The sequence below is a fragment of the Heterocephalus glaber genome, unplaced genomic scaffold, assembly GCF_053883595.1.
Source record: "Heterocephalus glaber isolate CG9 unplaced genomic scaffold, H.glaber_assembly_v1.0 deba00001610, whole genome shotgun sequence".
Classification (NCBI taxonomy): Eukaryota; Metazoa; Chordata; class Mammalia; order Rodentia; family Bathyergidae; genus Heterocephalus; species Heterocephalus glaber.
The window spans coordinates 13008176-13030375 of NW_028258381.1; the positions used below are offsets into that span (position 1 = coordinate 13008176).

At 46.7% G+C, this 22200-nt stretch overlaps 1 protein-coding gene and 1 pseudogene across 1 annotated transcript in view; both read right to left on the reverse strand.

Moving 5' to 3' along the window:
• The window catches only part of Abca13 (ATP binding cassette subfamily A member 13), a 267945-nt gene extending 246386 nt beyond the window's left edge, over positions 1–21559 (reverse strand). Inside the window, exons 1-6 of the mRNA XM_087196525.1 lie at positions 21428–21559; positions 20587–20781; positions 18317–18481; positions 17174–17351; positions 10295–10434; positions 94–207 (exon numbers count right to left, since the gene is read on the reverse strand). Of these exons, the coding sequence (XP_087052651.1) occupies positions 94–207; positions 10295–10434; positions 17174–17351; positions 18317–18481; positions 20587–20781; positions 21428–21559 (924 nt within the window). The remainder of the gene's footprint in view (positions 1–93; positions 208–10294; positions 10435–17173; positions 17352–18316; positions 18482–20586; positions 20782–21427) is intronic.
• On the reverse strand, positions 12738–14563 carry LOC106008964 (cilia- and flagella-associated protein 69 pseudogene; annotated as a pseudogene).
• Positions 21560–22200: the final 641 nt, after the last annotated feature.

A 22200-nucleotide genomic window follows, 5' to 3' on the forward strand; every position in this document is an offset into this window, starting at 1 on the left:
GCTCACTGGCCAGGATCCTCTGCAGGTGGCCCTGGGTCTCAGACCCTGCCAGGCAGCGCCTCACCCTGGGTAGTGAAGGCATTAACCACCCACCTGCAGCTGGCTGATCATCTGTCCATTTCCACCTCCCTGGAAAAGGCTGGACATCTTCAGCAATGTTTCCGATAAAGCTTTTAACTTGTCCACAAAATAAAAAGTGTAATTAGCCTGCAAAAGAAAGCACACTGGGGTGAGTCTCATTTGGTCGCTGCATTAGGATGAATTAGTCCCGCAACATCTTCAAAATCAATGAGCACCATACACAATTTGCTCCTCAGAGCAGAGTCCTGCCCCTGCCCCCGCAGGCCGGCAGGCACCTCCTGGCCCTCCCAGGAAGGCCTGAGAGGAGCCTCGCCGTGTCAGGGAACAGGCCCCAGCATCATCCAAACCAATGCAACCGTGCCTGCCTGCATCCCCTCTGCCACGCACACCTAGGCATCTGCTCCACAGTGGCCAATGCCAGCAAGCACAGAGTGAGACTGGGTGTCTGTTCTTTCACTGCTGCTGGCAGAGCTCACTGCTATGAGACTCTTATGAAATAATTTGGCATCATAAAATATGCACAGACATGGACCCATAAAACTGCACATGCCTCTGTCTCTCAAAATTAAAAGATTCTATTCTAAGGAAATAATTGCAATGAAATATAAAGCTATAGCCATGAAGATGTCAATCGCAACTCTCTTGTATTTAACACCGAACAGAGGCTTGGTGCCAAAGAAACAGTGAAGAGATGGCCTGAGACTCTGGACCCATCCCCGGGGTCACCTGGAGACCCTCATGGTGACACAGGCACTGCAGAGCAGCCACTACAGTACAGGAAGCCCTATACCCTGGTCGGCCTTCCAGGAAGAGAGGGGTGGGACAACTGACTGTGAAGATGAATGAACATTTCAGTGTCCCAGCCCCAGGCCTGCCGCACACGAAGTGCTCAGTAAACAGGAATGCAGCTGCTGTGCTGGTCAGAAACACACACAGACGTGTGGAGGAGACTGCTTGCCCTTACTGGTGTGGCCAACTTAGAAGACTTGCAGAAACTCGTATCTAACATCGAAGGATGCATGCACATGTAAACATTTATGTGCGTGGACATGTAGATACGTACAGCAAGTTATTAACACTTAGGTTAAAATATCCTGATTTATTTTACATATGCACACCCCTACTATTCAAATACTCAAGAAAAATTCACTAAAACTAATATGCTAGGACAAATATCAGTAAAATATAAAGACTTACAAATTAGTTAGGTATATATTATGAAATTTTAAAATTCTTAACAAAGGTTTGTGTAAAAATGTTTTAGATTAATAAATTGAAATTTTAAAGCATTATTACAAATAATTTTAATTTCAGGAACAAATTCAGGAAATGATCAGACAAGAAAAAAGGATGATAATATTAGCTACCAAAACATATTATTTAGAACCAGAATTCACCCTCAAATAATCAAACAAAAATTCACTTAACATATCTAAAAATAATAATACAGAAAATCTAAGGAAACCAGAAAGAATACATTAGTCAAGATAAATTTTAAAAATAAATGATTTGGAGAAAAAGTAAACAACAAATGCATGAGATATTCCTCTAAATAAATAACAAAGCATTTAAATATCTTGCAATTATTTAATGTTTACTTTATGTAGTATATGTAAATCATTCAATGTAAAATGTGAAATCATTCAATATGAAATAAATGTAAATAAATATAATAAAATAACAAAGCATAATAATGTTCAAAATAATTTTAAAGTATTAAACATAATAAAATAATGTACTAATAAAGCTACCAAAAGTTAAAAAATTCCTATAATATATAACACATCATTTTGACTACAGATTTTTAAATCTCGGTGAAATGTGTGTTAGGAACAAAGTAATCAGCAAGACGCTGTAGAAAACCCTCATGCGCGCACACAAGCCCTGGCCACAGTGAGTGCTGCCTGGCCTCTGCTTCCCAGAGGAGCCCTGCAAACGCTGCGCACTTCTGACAGAGACCAGCGCACATAGGAAAGGTGGCTGCCCCCGGGGCTGAGATGGGAACAGATGAGGAGGCCCTGGGACATCACTGAACCCCACAGGCAGCCATCAAAGGCCTCGCGCCTCACGTAGGAAGGACTGGAAAATGGCACCCCAGCCATGACACGGTAAGCCCCTTTCTCGACTGAACACCTGAAAACAGGGCAAGAGGCCTCCACAGAGAGCTCCGAAAGGGGCAAAGGAGACAAGTGTCTGGATCCAGTCGGGAGGAGCATAGCAGGAGGGAGCCTCACCACCCCAGCCCCAGCACAGGAAGCTGACCACACACTGCACTTGCCAAGCAACAACCTAGCAACAGAGGGCAGCCCCGCTGGGCTCCCTGTGCCCTGCTCTCCACAGCACCAGGCCAGCCCACAATACCAAGGGGCACCCTGGGAAAAGGCAGCCGGGAATAACTCTCCTCCCACCAGGAGGCGTAGAAGAAGACCCAGGGCAGACCAGCACGCAGGCTCCCACCACAGCAAGCCCAGCCCAGCCCAGACATGGAGCAGACAGTGGAGCAAGGGGTCCCCTGCCACAGTGCCCTGGCCTGGAAACCTTCGCTGCCCCTGCAGCAGGAGGACTGTGCATGGCAAGGGCCTGGCCTGCCAAGTCCCTCCTTCTCAATGCCCAAGACTCCATCCCCATGGAGGCACCTGACAGTGGACCAGGAGAAAGCCGACCTGCTCTCCTAGGAGCCACATCGAGACTACCAGGAACTCCGGAAGCACCAGAAACCAAGCAGAATGGAACAGCACCACAAACACTACAGAAATTAAACTATCACTGGAGCCATGGCCTACAAAGTAGGCCAAGACCTGTGCATTATATCTAAGCAGGACGACTGCCTGCAGTAATAAAAGACACAAGGGCCATAATGTCCTAACATAATAGCAAAGATGTCCAGGATACAACTGAAAAATCAGCCGTCTCACAAAGAATCAGAGAAAACACAGCTGTATAAGAAAAGCAACCAGCTAAGACCATTATTGAGATAAATTAGATGCTGCAACTATCTGGCTGGTATTATAAAGCAGTCACCATAAAAACGTTTCAACAAGAAGTCACCAATTGTCTTGAAACAAATAAAACAACAGAAGAATATCACACACATGCACACGCACACGTGCGCGCGCACACACACACACACACACAGGCAGGTATAAGTGGGAGTGGGGAAATCTGAACAAGGTCAGTGAATCCCACCAATGTCAGAAGCCTGGCTGGGATCCTGCCCTACAAGGCTGAGATGTTACCAGAGGGGAACTCAGTAAGGGTGCACCAGATCTTTTTGCTATTTCTTACAAATGCATACAAATCTACAATCACTTCAAGATAAAAATTAAAGTTTTTAATTTTTTTTGGTACCGAGGATTCAACTCAGGATCTTGCACTTGCAAAGCAGGCAGCGGCACCACTGAGCTAAATCCCTGGCCCAAAATTTAATTTTTAACAGGATACAGGAGCCAAACTGAAGAAGTACCCACTGACCACAGACAGGCAAATGTGAGCATAAAAACATAGACTGGAATGGAATGGAATGCATCAGATAGGTTGATATCTCTGACTTTGCACTATTTTTTAATTAATCACCCTGACAAGATGAGCAGAAATCGGTAAGGCTCACCACCCAAAGTCCCCCCAAAGTGGGTCATGATTCTCAGATGTGCCATGCTTGGTGTCGTCCATTTTCATCTCGTTAGAAGACACGACTTGGACTTCGTTTCACCTACATACCACCTACTTACTCACTGTTGATTCTAGAAAATGGCCTACTCCTCCCTTACTTGCAATTACTCTTTTATTTAAAATATAGAAGGAAGAATTACAAGATGACTGGGTCAAAGCATGAGGCATTAGCTCTGAATTGTTGTTGTTGTTGTTGTTGTTGTTGTTGAATCCATCATTTTCTTATTTATACCACTCTCTCCCTTCTCACTGCATCCCTCAGCTTAAAGGGGAATGAGATAGAGGAGTTTTAGGATCTGAGAATTAGATATACTCAGAGTAAAGAACAGAAATACATTTCTTTCTTGGTTTGGTTAAACCAGTAAGAGCAAAGCCAAAGGAGGGAGCAGCCCCCATTTCCACTCAGCTCATTTCATAAGTAGGAAGAGCCCACTTCGCCATGTTGGGTGGGCAGATGGATAGAAGGAGAAAAGGAAGGCCTTTCTCTTCTCCCGGAAACAAAGGAGGAAGGCCTCACAGGAGGCCTGTGCCTTGACCCATCCAGCAGAGGACCTGGCTGGACAGGACAGGTGCCAGAAACACAGCCAGCACAGCCGGATGCCAGCACTTCCCTCCAAGTCTCGAGTCCTCAGTCCTGCACACAAGCCCAGCGAAACAGAAGATGACAAGGTGGAGGCTTCCTGGAACCCTACCATGTGTACACTTTCTGCTCTCTGTACCAATTCCCAGTTTCGGAGTAATTGGCGAGGCGGTCTTCTCCTTTCTTACCCTGTCCCTGGGAACTAGTTCCAAACAGAGGAGACACTTCCAGGGCTCCCCTGTGACCCCTGAGGTTGTGTACACATTCATAAGAACAAGTGCACACTCTGGAATGCTGTCTTTCTTCATCCGACGACCCACTTCCATCTGCATCTTGCCTGGAGTTCATTTTGGAAAGCAGTCTAGATCAAACTCATTCTTTTTAATAATTTGTAAGCTTTTCATCTTACAGATGCACAAAATTTAACTGTTTCCCTACTGATGGCTAGATTGTTTCCCAGCCCTAGCACTTATAAATAATGACAATAAACACTCTTGTCATGTGTGATTACATCTTTGTAACACTGACAAATATTCCCAATTGGCCTCAAAGATATCACACAATACCCTCCCGCCAGCAGTGTATGGAAGTGCCTTGCTCCCAACACTGTCGACGAGCAAAATATTTCCAGTCCAGGCCCTGAGCATTTTAATACAATCTCTCGCTTGGGGCCAGCTCCTTTTGGGGATTTGCATTTCTGTTATCATGAACTGTGATAGCCAACCCAACTCCATCTTGAGCCTCACCACCATGCTGTGCTTGTGCTGGACAAAGCACCCAAAACCCCTGCATCCTGTTTAGCAGTAAACTTGCTGCAGTTGCAGGATGTTGTGTAGCTCAGCCAGTGTGTGAAACTTCCTCTTGCCCCCACTAACCTGGCATGGTTCTGCTTCTGTAAAATTCCACTTGCTCTCCCCTGTGCCCTCCCCAACTGAAAGCAGGGTTTAAAAGGAGAAACCAAACCGCTTCTCAGGGCCGAGAGTTCTTTCCGGGCACTAGCCCCTCTCGGTTGCCAGGTTTAAATAAATGGACTCAAATCTGGCTCAGACTGTGGCATATCTCTATAGTTCCAACTCACTCAGGTAGAACAGAATAAGTCTGAATATCTTTTCCCTTCCTCAAAAGCTATCTTGGGTTTTCCCCCTTTTTTGAACTATTCGATTATAGTTTTTGCTTATTCTCAAAGGCACTGTTTTACTAATTAATTACACCCCATTCCCAAGTGGACAGGATCTGTATTGCCAGGCAGCTCAGGGAGGAAAAAGACAGCACAGAAAGCACAGTAACCGCGCCGGCAGCCAGGAGAAAATGACACAGCCCTCAGCCTCCCCGTCCTTACCCCGACTGGTCATAGTCTTACTTCTCTTGTGTGTAGACAACACCTTTTATTTTGGGTTCTGAAGACTAAACCTAGGGCCTTTGCACTGAGCTAAATCCTGGCCATTCATTTGTTCATTTGTTTGTTTGTTTGTTTGTATGTTGAGACAGTCTTGCTAGGCTGCTGAGTTGCCCAGGCTGGGCTCAAACTTGCAATCCTCCTGCCTCAGCCTCCCAGAGTGCTGGGATCACAGGCAAATGCCACCATTCCTGGCACAGACAGCACTTTTAAGAATCAAACAAAGACAAGTGTGATGGTGCATTCTTTGATCTGTGCACTCTGGGAGGCTGAGGCAGGAGGACTGCAAGCTCAGCCCAGCCTGAGCAACTCAGCAACTTGGTGACACCCTCCCTCAAGATCAAATATAAAATAAAGCATGGTCCCTCTCACATGAGAAACCCAGAGTGTGAGTAAGTTAATCAGCAAAATAAAAGATAAACTGGGGCCAGGGATTTAGCTCAGTGGTTCTGCTGCAAGCATGAGGTCCCGAGTTTGATCCCCAGTACCAACAATTTAAAAATAACTAAAAATAAAAATAAAAGATAGAAAATAGGAAACAGGGGGACAGATCTTTTGCAAGAGATGGAGGGAGTGGGGAGGCAGGAGAGGGAAGGGGAAGTCAGATTTAAGATGTGTTATGTATGGGTACTAACTCTACACAAGGAACATAATCTTGTACAGTGGACCCTTGACTTACGAATTCGATTCGTTCCCGTGGGCTGACTGTAACTCAAGTTGGCCAGCTGCCTTCAAAGTCTCTCCTCTGTATCATTTCAGGCCATACTTTCTTCCAGGCAGATCCCAGTATCCTTAGAGAGTCTTCAGCACAGGATTGCTCAGCTAACCCACACAGGAAAGGATGCTGCCATGCTCCTTCCAGAACTCTTTAGTGTTAAATCTATCTGAGACTGTCTGGAAGCACAAGCAGCTGGCATTCAGGTCATAACTCAAGACTGTTCATAAGTTAAAAACTAAAATTCTGGTCAGAACCCAAATTGTTTGTATGTCAGGTAACTCGAGGGTCCACTCTACTGCAAACATGTACTAATAACAAATAAATTACTTTGAGGCTCAAGGGGGGAAAGATATTTTAAAAATTAAGAAAGAAATTTGCATCATATCTTTTCCTCCTACAACCACCTTGAAGGAAAAAATCACCAGCATTTAGTGTGATCTGGCGAGATGCCCAGGCAACCACCTGCCCTGCAGGAGACATCGGCAAGTGAGAGCCCATGCTGGAGTTCAAGGACTCACAGGCCAGCCACTGCAGGCGTCCAGGTGGAGGAAAGTTCTCGCAACAGAAGCAAGAAGCCTGAGCCACACAGCGACAGCGGAGGGAGGGCCAGCAGCCAGCCTTTCCTGTAGACATACATTTCCTACCCTGACCTTATGCTTCTTAGGGCTGCCCTTGGTGCAACCTCAGGAAATGACCAATATTCATAGATTCTTTTTCCTCAAGAAGAGGTAACTTCCTGTGGTTGCACCTGACAGGAAGTCAGGGGGAGACTATAACCAGGTAGCACAGGGTGACCAGGGAGCCTTCCCGGAATGCTTCCCCCACCACTCACCCTGCGAACTCGCACACACCCAGGCAGTGCGGGCCGGGCAACAGGCGAGGGAGTCACAGCTCGTGGGAGGCTGTGGCTGGCATAACCCAGCAGACTGCATAAGGAGCACACTCTAGAATAACCATAAAAACATGATAACTACATGATCACAACTACATAAGCCGGTGACATAACCGCCTGTTATCATTACCAAGGATGACAACTGCTCAGAACTGTCCGCACTGTATTTTTATGGACCAGCCAGAGCAGCAGGCTTGCTCATGCCAGTAGCCCCACAAACACAGGAGTGATGTGCAGCACTGTGGCTTTATGACGGCCACACTGCCACAGGGCGGTAGGACATTCTCAGCTACGTTGTAGCCTTGTGAGACCACCACGGTCCACGTGGTCCTTCACCGGCTGGAGCTGTCGGTGCCACGTGACTATAATTCATGGCATGGGTCACTCCAGCAGTAAAGACGATATTGCTCACATATGCCAAGGAACGGCAGCAAGTGTCTCCCTGCTCTGTGGGACATTAGACTGCGTGTCTAAGCACCAGAACCAATTTTCATAAAACTAAATGGCAGTGGCCGACTGCTGGAATAAATCACCCTGGTACAGTGCCGTAAAGTCAGGTCTATCAATGCAAAACCAAGACTGCACCTGCTCTGCAGCCATGTTAAATAAGGGCTAAAGGAGTTTTTGTGGTTCTCATCCAATGCCCCCAAGTCTCCTGTCTGTGGATGGTGACCAGATGGGGGCACTACACATCCGTGGTTCATCCACCGAGGCTGCATTATGTCCCCGGGCCTCCCTTCCCTCTCTGCTTGCTGGCTGTGTAGCGTGAACACCTTTTTCTTCACCCAGGCCCTCCCACCCTGCCAGTTCTGCCTTGGAGCAGCCGACCAGGGACAGAAACCATGAGCCAAATAAACCTCCCCTCCTTTAAGTCATGAGTGTCCAGCATTTTGCACCGGCCACAAGAAAGTGACGAAAGCAGCACCCACTTTTGTTCCTGTCTATGCGATCCGACAAGGGTCTCAGCAAGCACCAGAGAAATCTTTGCTCAGCGGCCTGGACTTCTCGTTATTCTCAGGCCATACCTTTAGGGTGTGTCCCTCCGGGCACCACTGCCCAGGTCCCGTGGGGAGCTGAAGGGCTCCCCACCCCTGCCTTCCCCAGAAACTGTCTCTCATCGTACCTAAGCTGTTTCTTCAGCTGGGCACTCTCCTCCCTCCCGCAAGGTGAGCTCTTCCAAAGCAGACTGACTTGCTGATTGCTGTACCCAGAAAAACAGCACAGTTGACGACCTGTACAGATACGCTTTTTTTTTTAATTTTGTGACACAGAGTCTCACTATGCAGTTCAACCTGGCCTTGAACGCACTACGCAACCCAGGCTGGCCTAGAACTCTTGGCAATCCTCCTGCCTCAGCCTCCCAAGTGCTGGGATTTCAGGCGTGCGCCACTATGCCCAGCCAAATATGCTATTAATGATAATATTAACATAATAATATTGGCATATATTATATAACTATGAAAAAGAAACTCATAGCCTCTCAGATTTTTACATTTAAGATGAAACGGTGATATAGAGCTATTTTCTATAAATCTATCCAGGATTGTGACAAGTCCGCTGCACCAAGGGACCATATCATGTCAGCTTCGGCTGCACTGCAGGCCTGGTGTCTGTCCCCAGATGGTCATGGAGTGGTGAACTCAAACTACCGCTCCCTTGAGACAAAAGGCCTAATGCAGGGAGGCTGCAATCCAACATCCAGATGATCATCTGTCTGTTGTAAGAGTCTAGATTTTTGACAATACTTCTCCAAAAGTCCATTTTCAAGACTTAAAAATGGGCCGGGGATTTAGCTCAGTGGTTTCACCCCCTGCTGCGCAAGCACAAGGACCTGAGTTCGATCCCCGGCATAAAAAATAAAAGACTTAAAAATAAAATGTTAAAACCACAATTCAGAATGGGGTAAGTGCAGTCCCGAGCTAAGCCGCAAGGTGAGGAAGCTCTCGGGAAACTTGCTGTGTCCTCACACAGCAATCGGAAGGGCAGGAAATGGGGAACTTACAAAAGTGAATTTGATCAAAAACAACCTAGCTCGTTTGATGACCACATGGCATTTAAGATTTTAAATCGCTAATGCTACCTGAAGCTTGGAAACTTATCATTAACAGGATGGGTTTAACAGTAAGGTCAAAAGGACCCCACATCTGTGGTGAAATGCCCCCTCTCAAGGTACCTGCAGGCTGGCAGGAGATAAGAAAAGACCCGGAAAATACAACAAAATCATTTAAAAAGACACCAGACAAGAAAATTCTACAGCACAGTGAGATGTTTAAAAAGCAACTACAGCCGGGGATTTAGCTCAGTGGTTACGCCGCCCGTCTCACAAGTGCAAGGACCCAAGTTCAATCCCCGGTACGAAAAAAAAAAAAAAATGCAACTACAAATACTAATAATAACAGATCCTGTAGGAAACAGATTCGAGAAGTTAACGGAATATAGGCAGAAGCTTGCAATGTGCAAATTTGTCCTAGAGAAATTCTTCCAGGCTCTTCATATAAACTGCTCCTCCATAGGGCTGGGTAAAGCCTCACAATCAATTGGGGAAAAATCACAAGACAAAATGCTCACTTCCTACATCAATTGCACGCCTTCCCTGCCTCTTTCCTAGGCACCAGATGCAGGGGGCGGAGCACCTTGGCTGTGTTCTCTCCACCTTCCTGGGACCAGGTCGCTCTGCCCAGCCTGGAGCTCTCCTCCTCTCGAGCCGTCCTCCACCTTCAGTGGAACAGTTCTGAGCTCACTGCTCCGGTGATGCTAGTAACAGCCCTGCCTCCACTGTCCTTTATGCAAAGGGCTCAACACATCCACAGTAACAAGTCACCAGAAAAATGAGTTTTAATCAACATAAGAAAATGTCATGTAACCCAAGAGATATAAGAATTAGTTAAACACTTCAGAAGACTTCATCTTGGTATTGTATATGTATGACCTGTAAGATTCTCATTTGTTTCCACTTACCTTTTGAATGACCTTATTGATTGCCGGGATGTCTGGTGCATAGAGTATCTGTCCATGTAATATGGGCTTTAAGAAGGACCACACCAACGCGCCGTTGGGAGACTGTAGAATTTCCTGATAAAGCTTCAAGCAAAATGGCGCTGTCATAATTAAGAGAGAGAGAGAGAGAGAGAGAGAGAAACCGTTACTTAATACTGGATGACACAGTAGGGCCAGGTGACAGAAATCTTATCACACACCCACAGTGCCCTCGTTTCCAACAAATGGTTTATACGTTTGTGGGCATGGCTGCTGTGACCCAACTCTCAACTTGGGAGCAAACCCAGAATGTTTTCCGTGTCCCTCGCTTGCGCAGCACTTGTCTCCTCAGAAACTTCGGGGCACTGCGTTCGCTTCAGTGACTGGCAAAAAAGGACAGCAGGATGCTCCCCTCTCAAACTATGTTGCTCATGACGTAATGACACAAACACTAGGAAATCAAAATGCTAATTACTAAGAAAATAAATCTAGGGGCCCGGGGTTTAGCTCAGTGGTTCCAACGCCTGCCCCACAAGCGCAAGGTCCTGAATTCGATCCCCAGTACCAGGAAAAAAAAAGAAAAGAAATCTGCTTTTTAATCGAGAAAATTCTCATTTCAATACCCGCATATGGAGAGCAGAATTCAATTTTCTCATGGAGTCCATTCTACAAGTTGCTCCCAGATTTTCTTCGCAGCCTTTAAGCAGAACTATCAAACTTGTCACTGTGGGCACATCAGATCACCTTGTTTTCACCCAAAGAATTCTTCACAGTGGCTCTCATTAATTGGTATCAATTAAAAGTTTTCTTAAATAGTCTAAATCAGTGATGGCGAACCTAAGGCACACGTGCCCCAGCAGGCTATTTCTGGCACCGTTGATCTGAACGAGTAAGTAATTCGTCACCATAGTGATTGACAATTAAATATTATAAGACTCACAAGGTTCTGAACAAACATGAATGCATCAGTGCAAATGGTCCTTTCACCCACAAAGAAAACATTTAAGATGGAAATACTATCTCAGCCTTAAGATCATGACTCATAAGAGCCAATGGATGAGGGGTACTGTTTTGATCATTTGTGTTCATTTCTTCTTCCCCAATTCTCCACTTGAAAAGAAAAAATTGAGTCGTGCAGAACACACCGAATCAGCCCGCTGCAGACAGGCAGGTCTGCGCACACCCTACGGAGGTCCCGAGTCACACAGAACACGCCGAACCAGCCCGCGCCCCTCAACAATCCACTGGACACACCACACCCCCCGCCCCGCTCCTCGGTACAGCCACCTGGTTCCACACTACAAAGACACAGAGGACATCGGACCACCAGACCACTGTACTGAATCCCACTGCTCCTGGCCCAGAGGCAGGGGCTTCTGAGCTGCCGTCCCACTGCTCCTGGTCCAGAGGAAGGGGCTTCCCGGCCACCATCCCCCCCACTGCTCCCAGCCCACAGGAAAGGGCTTTTGGGCCACCATCCCTACCCCTGCTCCCTGCCCCTGGCCCACCTCTCCCAGCTCAGACGAGGTAATCCGTGCAGACGCCAACAGCCCCCCGCCTCCAGTCGAAATGAGAAAACACGTAAATAAGTCTCAAAACCAGACTTCCAGATCACCTACAACAAGCCCAAAGGGAAATGAGATGGAACACTCAGATACTCAACCACCTGGACCCACTGAACTGGCAACAAAAGGGGATCTGGAAAAAATGAAATCAGAAATAATTTCTCAGATAACAGGAGAAATTGTGCTCCTAGTGCAAGACATGATTAATAAATCTAGAGAGGAGCTGAGGAACATGATGGAATCCCAACATAGGAAACAAATGGAATCCATAAAACAGATGCAAATAGATTTCCAGGAGATGAAAAACTCCATTGAAAGTCTACACAGCAGAATGAGCCAATGTGAGGACAGAATTTCAGATATAGAAGATAAGATTGCAATTAATGACCAGGAAAAGAAAAATTGCTTCAAAATTATAAGGGAACATGAGAAATCAATCCAGCAGCTGCTAGATGATGCAAAGAAGAATAACATAAGACTGATTGGAGGCAATGAAGAAACAGGAGAGAGTGAAAATGACATTAAAAAAAAAACTGTTCACAGAAATAATGGCAGTAAACTTCCACAGCAGGGGAAAAGAGCTTGACACACAGATAAATGAGGCATATAGGACTCCAAATAGCCTTTATTGAAAAGAAAAAAATTATTCCAAACACAGTAAGTGGATAGAAACAATACTCTACAATATAAATTTAGAACATGACTACAACTTTAAATTTTTATGTAGCATTTTACTAAGATATTTATTCTAAAATTGCATTACACTTGTATATAAAGATACAGTTGCCTAAAAAATTATAAGCAGGATTTATTTCAAAGTCTCTGAAGTATGTGAAGTAGAAATAGTCTTTTCCGTCTCCCCAAAGCTGTAACTGCTATCACTCTCTGCTAGGCTTCTCCTTTTGAAGAGCAGCATTTGTGTCCACCAGAGCTCCCATGTCTGCCCGCAGCGCTTCCCACTGCTGCTCCTCGGCCAGAGGGAATCGAGGCTTTTAGTGACCAGCGGGTAAGAGACTGCATCTGTTGTCACTTATGGCACTCAGAAGGTGCTATGGCCTTTCCTGCAGCCTCTGTGCTTTCCTTGATGTTTTAGTACTTGATGTTCTAGCTAAGGAGCTGTCCCATGATTACTCAGTTCCCTTTGCTTGTGGGTGGTTTGTATTTTTGTGTATGCTTCTCTTCATTCTGTTCATCTTCGCATGTTTGGCTTTCAATCATGTCACTCTGTGAAGAAGCAAGCATCTTGCCAATTTTTCTGATACTTTTGTAATAGTTTCCAAAATTCTGTAATCTTAAGTTTTCCAGTCTTATCTGTTCATATATTTCATTCCATGTTTCACCAATTTTAAAACAAGGTATCTATGCATGCTCCAGAGGGTGACAAAATCTTCAGCAGACAGTCCAGGTAAGGTTTCACACTCTAGTTTGCCCAACACAGCATAAATGTTTGCGCTGATATTCGCCGCAACATCCATACTGCAGTAGAGGGGCAGTTAGCAGGCAGCCGCGTGGTTTTTCCCTCTTGTTGAAAACTAGCAAACAGAAGCTTCTTTGTGTCAGTGATCTCCCTGTATTTATCATTCTTTACTCCTAGTTCTTTTTCTTCTTTTCTCCACAATTCAACTAACAGACTAGAAGCTATCTGATCCTTCCTGCCTCACCAAGCACTGACATGAGCAGCAGTTTTGGGATTATCACAAAATTGAACCATTATTCCAAACATCAGAGTGCAGAATTGGGGGGTGGGGGTAGTTAAAGCCAAATTATCCAAAAGGAGAAAAATGCCTTCCTTTTCAAGAAAGTAGTCTTCTGAAGGAGAGTATCCCCAAACGCAGCACCAAATGCTCTCCCGTGTACTAAAAAGAAGTATGTTATAGCTAAGCCACTCTGTAACTTCTCCGGTCTGTTCTATTACATGACGAATTATATCTACTCCTTCAGTTCCAAAAATGTCCTTCCTTTGAGAATGATGCTGACAAAGACCAGCTAAGATGAGTAATGTACCAGACTGGATTTCTAAGGCAGTGTTTTCTTTTCCATTAGGGTGGCCTCTGATATTTGTAAAGACTCCTATCAGTTGCCGGACTGCTACCTTTTCATAAAGATCTCCCATCTCCAAGGTGGACCATGGCTCTCAGGACCCGTGAAGTGTAACACATCCGAGCGAACTGTTACCGAGACTAAAGACAGGATCGCCACTCTCACACCACTCCGACACGCCAGGACTCTGACGTCTCCAGGCCATGACAGGGACTCTCCTGTTTGACAACAAAGTCGCAACTGCTGCAGTTGTAATTCTTCATATTGTGCCGCAGACCATTGCATTACTTTGTGTTTCTCGGGCCTTTTAACACAGGTAAGTAAAGCCAAAACGACTCAGCTATCAATTATAGCTGTACAGTAGGCAAATCTTTGCATAGAGCACAGTGATACTGGACAGTAATTTCTTCAACTCAAAATCTTCACAGGAATTAGAAAGCTTAAGACCGCTTACCAAAGGGTTTGACTCTTCATTAAAAGCTGCAAATAGGATCAAATCTCTCATGAAGCCACATTCAATTATTGGTGGTCCCAGGTTTTGAGCTATAATTGTAGTCATTACTAATATATCATTTCTAAGCTGGCTATCGTAATTACTAAATCCTCTCATAAAGAGATTTTCAAATACTGCTTCAGAGTCCTGCATCTCTTCATCCTCAGTGCCCACAGCAATCACAAGAATGTGGTGGGGGCTGCCAGACTTATTCCTACTGCTGGGGTCCTAGCCCTGGTCCATCGCCCAGACCTCCCCAGTGGGCATAGCAGTGGGGTTAAGGCTGCCACCAAATAGGAAAGGCAGCCAGAGAGCCACTAGTGTTGCAAGAGGCCTGAGAGGTCTGGCTGTGGCCTCGGCCACCACAGCCCACCCCAGCACTGAGGTGCAGGATCTCGGCCAGTTGTCAACACCGTGACTACGTTTTTGAAGCATTGATTATAGAGGATGCTCCATATTTTAACACTTATTCTTTCAGTTGCAAGCTTACTACAGACAATAGAAATATGTATTTTAGAAAAGACATAATCATGGTATGTACAGAACAAGAAATGTGAAGCCAGGAATCTGCATGTCTGCCTTTCGTGAACCAAGTGAACCTGGGCAAGTGATGTAACATTCTCTGATCTTCCAACATGACTGGAAAGCGAGGGGCTGGTACTGTCTGATGGTTTCTGTGAAAAACAAGTGAAATAAATGTATGAAAGGACCAACAAAGATCAGTCCTCAGTGTTAGCTGAGTGACTAGATAGGTGGGTGGATGGATGGATGAGGATTGATGGATGGGGATGGACGGATGGAAATGGATGGATGGATGGATGGGGACGGATGGATGGAAACGGATGGATGGGGATGGATGAGTGGAAATGGATGGATGAATGGATGGATAGGGATGGACGGATGCAAGGATGGGTGACTGGATTAGAAGAGCAATCAATCGTGCTCAAGAATCTCAAATGCAAAATAAAATGGTGACTAAAGAAACAACAACAAAACTACTCAATATGAATAACCTCAATAATTATCTATGTTACCAAACTACCCAATAACTGTCAGCTATACAAATTAGCCATTAGCTGAGAAAGATGCTGATCTACCACCTCTACAGAAGGACACCGTGTCTGATTCCACTTCTATACCTCCAACCTACATAATCCCAGGCCCCTTGTCCCAATCACATCTACACTTCTATCCTCAGTTCCACTGTTGGCACAAAGCAGGCGAAGTTGTGTCCTGGATATAGTAGGCAGAGTTTTAAGGTGAGTCCAGGCCTCGTGTATTCTGTGTTTGAGAAAAGACAGAGCCCATGAATGTGGCACATGCCACACCCAGGATCAGATCTCACAGCCAAGGAGAAGGAATTATGGAAATGTCCCTTAGTCTGTTGACTTGGGAGCTTACCTAAGGACTGAACAATCAGCGATCATGGCTGAGCAGTCATGTAAACCCTTTAGAAGAGACTGGAAGCCACAAAGTCATAGAGATGCCCCTCCTGGACTTGACACGGTCTCCAGGAGTTCTAGAGCAGCAAGAAAAAGACTCCTACCAGCAGCACTACAGAGCCTCAGATGAGAGCCCAGCCGCCCAACCAATGCCTCATCACAACTGTTTGAGAGCCAACCAGAAGGGCAGCTGGCCAGTGCCTGGAGGCTGTCCTGCAGGAGCCATGAGATGGTGACTGCACATTGTCTTCAGCCACTAAATGAGTGGGGATGTGTTATGCAGCAAGGGATGCGATTAAGCCACTGTGTAAAGCAGCTAAGGCACAGCCTCTCCATTACTCTTCATGACAACCTTGTGAGGTAGGGATTGCTTCCATGTTATAGATGGGAATAACATGATTCAGAGACAAAACAATAGGAACAAAGAGGCATTACTTGTTATACACTGGGGAGGTGAATGCTCTGGACCCAAAGCCCTTGCTTCCGTGTTTAGTGTGACTTTCTAACGAAATGGTTTTGCTGAACTGGGGATATGTCTCAGTACAGATCACCTGCCTGGCAGGTGGGAGACCTGGGGTTCCATCCCTAGTACCATGGTAGATAAAGGATGGATGGATGCATGCATGCATGATGGATGGATGGATAGATGGATGGACAGATAGATAATAAATGGATGGATGAATAATAGACAGATGATGGATGGGTGGGGGATAGATGACAGAAGAATGGATAGATGGATAAATGATGGATGGAGAGAAAGATAATGGATGAATAGATGGTTGATGGATGGATGCATAGATAGATGATAGATGAATGGATGGATAGATAAGATGATGGATGGATGACTGAATAGATAGATAAAAATGTTTCCACTTAAAGTGGGACTATGAAATCACTCATCTGCTTTTACTTGAAATGGAGCTTTGTAGACAGTAGATTTGTAGGAAATTTCATACACAAAAATGGCTTTGTGTGATACAGCCATTTGCAAAGACCAAAATAGTGCCTGTGGCCTTTATCCATGGGCCACTGACCAATACTGCTCATCTCCCAGTACTAGAGGAGCTGGGACCTCAGTGTGACAGGTGTTTTAGACTCAGTTCCTCGGGGACACAGGTGAGAGGATTAGCTGTGCTCAAGGGTACTGGGACATTCCAAAGCCACCTGCCATGCCAGCATCTAGTGACCTTTCTACAAATGAAGGAGAATATGCTACGCCCGTGGGTAGCATCAGCCTTCTGCACAGAGTGTTTAGTAAAAAGCAGAGTTAATTCTCAATATGCAGATTAACTGAAGTGAATGCGGATTGCTATTGTCTTACTTGAATCTTCGGGGATGTTGAATTTTTCCTTGTCATCTTCCAAGAGCTCATTGACACTGGGCAGATTCAGGAATGTGTTGGAACTGCTCAGGAAAGATGCTTGGTCCTTGCAGAGCAGGCTCATCATAGACTGGAAAGAACCAAACGCTGAACTTCTGGCCTGGCCGTGTCGTGAAGCCTGAGAACACGAGACACACTGCAGTCATCACACAGCAACTCACAACAGCTCTCGCACAGATTCCTGGGGGTGTGGGCCTCCCTGTGACTGAGTGTACAAGCTACTCAGCAAGTGAGGGACAGAGGGTCTTTCCGTCTTTTCAGTCCCTGGGTTACCACTCAAATCACTGCCATGGTTTTTCTGGCTCACCTACCTGGCAGAAGAGGAACACACACACACACACACACACACACACACACACACACTCACGTCCTTGTTTGTCAAGTAATAAACTATTAACCTGCAAAATAAAACTCAAACTAACCGGCAGTCTGAATGTGTGTTCATGCTGCCAAGTTACTCTGATCCTGATCGCTACCCAAAGCCCCAGCAGTGGAGTAGCTGGCTCTGCGCAGCTCCATGGACCCCGATGGCCCCCCCTCACTCTGCACCTCCACCTCTGCGTGAACCCCATGGTTCTCCTCTTGTACTCCTGGTCAGTCCCATCCCAGACACAATGACTTTGAGCACAAACTAGTATCAAGCTGCGAACCTAATCCAAGTTTCTATTTGCATCTCCAGAAAATGATTTGTAATTTGTAAGCCAATTATTTATATGTAAATAAATGTCTTCAGGTTCTTGAAAGCAATTTGCTCTCTAAATTAAGTCAAACAGACCCTTGAAATCTCGTTTGTGCTCATAATTGAGTCAGTGATTTCTTACTTCATAGACAATGCTTGAAGGATCCCAACCCACGCATAGCTGGGATGCAGAGCAACAAGGTCTCTATCCAGTTCCTAGGGCAATCCCAGGCCTTACTCTGCCATGCTGTTGCCTCCAGAGACATCAAAGGGTTTTTCTCATCCCTGTATTTTGTTTTCCAATACAAAATTGAGATGATGGAAGAGAAATCAAGGCAAAGGGAGCAAATACAAAGAAAGAGCAAATTGGAACATTTCCCAGGGGCCACCAATCAAACACATACCTGCTCAAAGTCTGCCATATCTAGCAGAGAGTTAATTTTAAAGGCATGAAGAAATGCAGGAAGGTGTCTGAGGACGTGTTGGGCTTTGCTAAGTAGGGAGCTGAGGCTGGAGACCACGTCCAGCAGGGAGCTGAGCAAGCCACTGACTTCGGAAGGGATCAGAGTCTTCCAGGGTGAAAAAAAACAAACACACATACAACATGAAATAACCAACACTGCATTTTTACCCTCTCAAGCACTTCTGAGCAGTGAAAACCTGCTTATTTGATTTCATTCTCTCTCAAACTTTAGAGATATTGTTGCTGTACTCTACAAAAATCCTCTCCATGAGAACAGATACAGCACTAATTTCTGGAGCACGTTAAGTTGAGCCAGTATTGTTAAAATGTAAACCAGAAATGAAAGCAATCCATGGTTAAAATTTAAATCATTTTCAAAACATTTCTTTGTATATTTGAGGTGACCATGATGGTTGAGCAGAGGCCCAAAATAAAACACTGCTTTTGAGTGAGCAATTTAGATTCATCTGCCGCTTCGCCTGCATCTATTAGACACACACCATCCCCTTGCTCCGGATCCAGTGAGATGTACAAGATAACCCTCATTTTGTGGACGGGGAAACTGAGCCCGCAGGGGATGAAAGGCTTCCTGAAGTCTCGGCTGGAATTAACACAGGCTCTTTACACACATCGCTGTCCGTGGAGCCGGGCTCACCCTACCCCTCCTGACACAGCTCATCCTGCTTAGGGTCTGCATGACGGTGAACGCCACGCAAGTCAAGACCTCTGTCCTGATCACTGATGTAGCTACCAGAGACAGAACAGAACTCGTCCAAAGCAGTTGTACAATAAATATGCTGGGTGAATGGATGAATTAGCAACTGTCTCCTCCTTCCGTAGGAAGGGAAACTCAGAGGACGTCTGTTCCCTCCACACGTCATTTGCCTGAAGAATTTTCAGTTTTCCAGACTGAAGTGAGAAGCCCAGTGATCATGGTTTGTTTTTTATGTTTGTTTGTTTGTTTTCGTACCAGGGATCGAACTGGGGACCTTGAGCTTGCAAGGCAGGCGCCAGAACCACTGAGCTAAATTGAATCCCCGGCCCAAACATGGCTTTCATTTTTGCTCATCACAGCATCTGTTCTTGGTGTGTGTGTGTGTGTGTGTGTGTGTGTGTGTGTGTGTGTGTGTCTGTGTTTTCTAACCTTCCCCCCTGGGTTCTTGGTGGGAAGGAGGTCATGGGTGGTGGGTCAGCAAAGCTACCTTCCCTGACCCCAAGGCTCCCTGGGGAAGTGGAGGGACCACAGCCACCTCATCATGCTGTAGCCCGGATGTTGTGAAATGTGTCCCTAAGGAGGACCCTGGGGCAAGACCAGTCCCCAAGGCCAGGGAATGAGGCTCCCAGAGAGGCAGGTAGAGATTCAAACAGGGGAGCCCTGAAGGAGGACCATGGAGAAGGGGCCCCATGAGAGCCAGAGAGCATGCTGGGAGCTGGGCTGCCCCATGGACCTCTGGGAAGCACCCTCACCCTCCTTGTCCCTCCTCCCTCCCCCAGCCCTCCCCACTCCCGCCACTGTGTGTGAGATGCTGTGGAGTGGTGAGCTGGGAATGTCCCCACTGGCCACATCCCAGGGCAGCCCACAGAGCTAGACACGTCACACTGGAGGGACAGAGGCCAGCCAGGCTGCTGCAGCCACAGACAAGGCGTGGGTCACAGGGGCAGGGATACCTCCTGACCCGCAGCTCCGGCATAGACCAAACCCCCCCGCCACGGGCCCTTCCTTGCCAGTGCCAGAAGTTTGAGCCCAACCCAGGCAACAGTGATGTAACTGGACCCTGTCTCAAAGCAAAATGTAAAAAAGACAGGGATGCAGCTCAGTGCAAAGGCCCTGGGTTCAATCCCCAGAACCACCCAAAAAAACTGTATCTGTGCTGAGCATGTAGAGATGTGGTTTTTTCTTTTTTTTTTTTTTTTTTGCCACTATTCTCTAAATAACAGTGCAACTGTCCGCCGGGCAAGTATTGGGTCTTAGGCGTGGCAGACAATCTAGAGAAAGTGTAAAACACACAGGAAGATGTGCAAGGGGTCTCTGCACACACCAGGCCACTTTGGATAAGGACCTTGAGCATCCCCGCTTTACATCCCAAGTGGGGTCCCAGAACGTGTCCCCTTGCATACGGACAACTGCCCAGCCCCTGTGCACCCCTGGCCACTGTCACAAAGCAGCTCCTCTGCCACCATGACGTGCTCCTGTGGCCACCCACCCCTCACCTTGTAGACCAAAGCTCGCAGATCCAGGTTCTGGCTCAGGACCACAATCAGGAGAAACACTTTGGACCCAGGAAGCCCACAGAGCTCCCTGGTCGCAAGCCTGGATTGTTCGTCCTTGGGAAAGGTCAGCAGGAGATGGAGGAGTTCCTGGTCACACTTTCCAGACAGAGCCACTGTGAGGGCACTGGGGAGCACCTGTGTCAAAACACGAGGATCAGAGTGAACACCCCTGGAGCACTGGACGTGTCAGCCCCTGGCCTTACTTCCTAGAGGAGGACAAGGTCCAGGAGTCGCATTCCCAGTGAGCTGAAGGCATGTGAGTAGCCTGTGTTCGTCAGCCTCCTGTCACTGTGACAAAATCCTCAGGAAAACAATGATGAGGGAAGGTCCACCTGGCTCAGAGTTTCAGACAGTTCAGTCCATGGTCAGTTGGTCACTGACTCTGGGATGTAGTGAGACAAAGTGTGGTGGGAGCAGATGAGGGGATGGAGGAGCATGTGGTGAGATCATGGAGGGGCTGCCATCCCTGTGTCCCCTTCAAGGGCACCACTACCCCAGTGACCCAGCCTCCCCAGCCCCACTTCTTCAAGGCACCAGCACTTCCCATAGCCCATAGGCTGGGGAACAAGCCTTACCACAGGGGCATCTGGGGGACACTCAGATCCAAGCCATACACGGCCCAGGTCTCTGGGCTCTTGTCAACACTGCTGTGGGTACAACTGAGGTGGACCTCAAGAGACTTGTGTGCTGAGGCTAGGTCTTTGGAAGGTGACTGGATTATAGAGGCGCTATAGCTGAATGTGCTTGCAGGAGCTGGGGTTTGGTGGGAAGAGGCGGTCACTGGGGGTGGCCTGGAGCGGTACAGCTTCCTCCCTAGCTCCTTCCTTCCCTCTGCTTCCTGGTCACCATGCAGTGAGCTGCTCTCTTCCACCAGACCCTTCCACCACGATGTTTCTGCGTTGGAGCCAGCCATGCAACTGAAAGTTCTCAAAATGGTGAACCCAAATAAATCTCTCCTCTTTAAGTTGTGTATTTTGGGTATTTTGTCTCAGAGACAATAAAAGTGACTCAGACAAACATTTTTCAAGAAAATGCTTCTGACATCGTGCATCATCCTCAGACTTCTTACACACCAAGCTGGCCCTGGTTTGTGGGCATGGAGCCCTCACAACAGTTCCCTCCTCTCTGCACCCCTGCCACTCACTCCAGCCACTCCCAACCCTGCTCTCCTGGTGAGCCTTGGGGCCTTGTGTGTCTGATGTTAAGTCTCACCCTTTGCTTTCAGCTCATCCACTTCTACTTTCCACTGTTAACAATGTGAAGCTGACATTTTTGCCTCCTCCGCATCTGAGTTGAAAGCAAAAACTGGCAACCTTGTTAAATTTTTTTGAAAAGAAAAGGCAAGCTGGGTGTAGTGGTGCAAACCTGTAATCCCAGCATGCTGGGAGACTGAGGCAGGTGGATCACAAGTTTGAGTTCTACCTGGGCAACTTAGTGAGACTCTCAAAATAAAAAGGGCAGAGGATGTAGCTCAGTGCAAAGGGCTTAGGTCTAATCCTCAGGGAGAGGGGAGGAGGGAAAGAGAGACAGAGATAGAGAGGACACAAGAGCAAG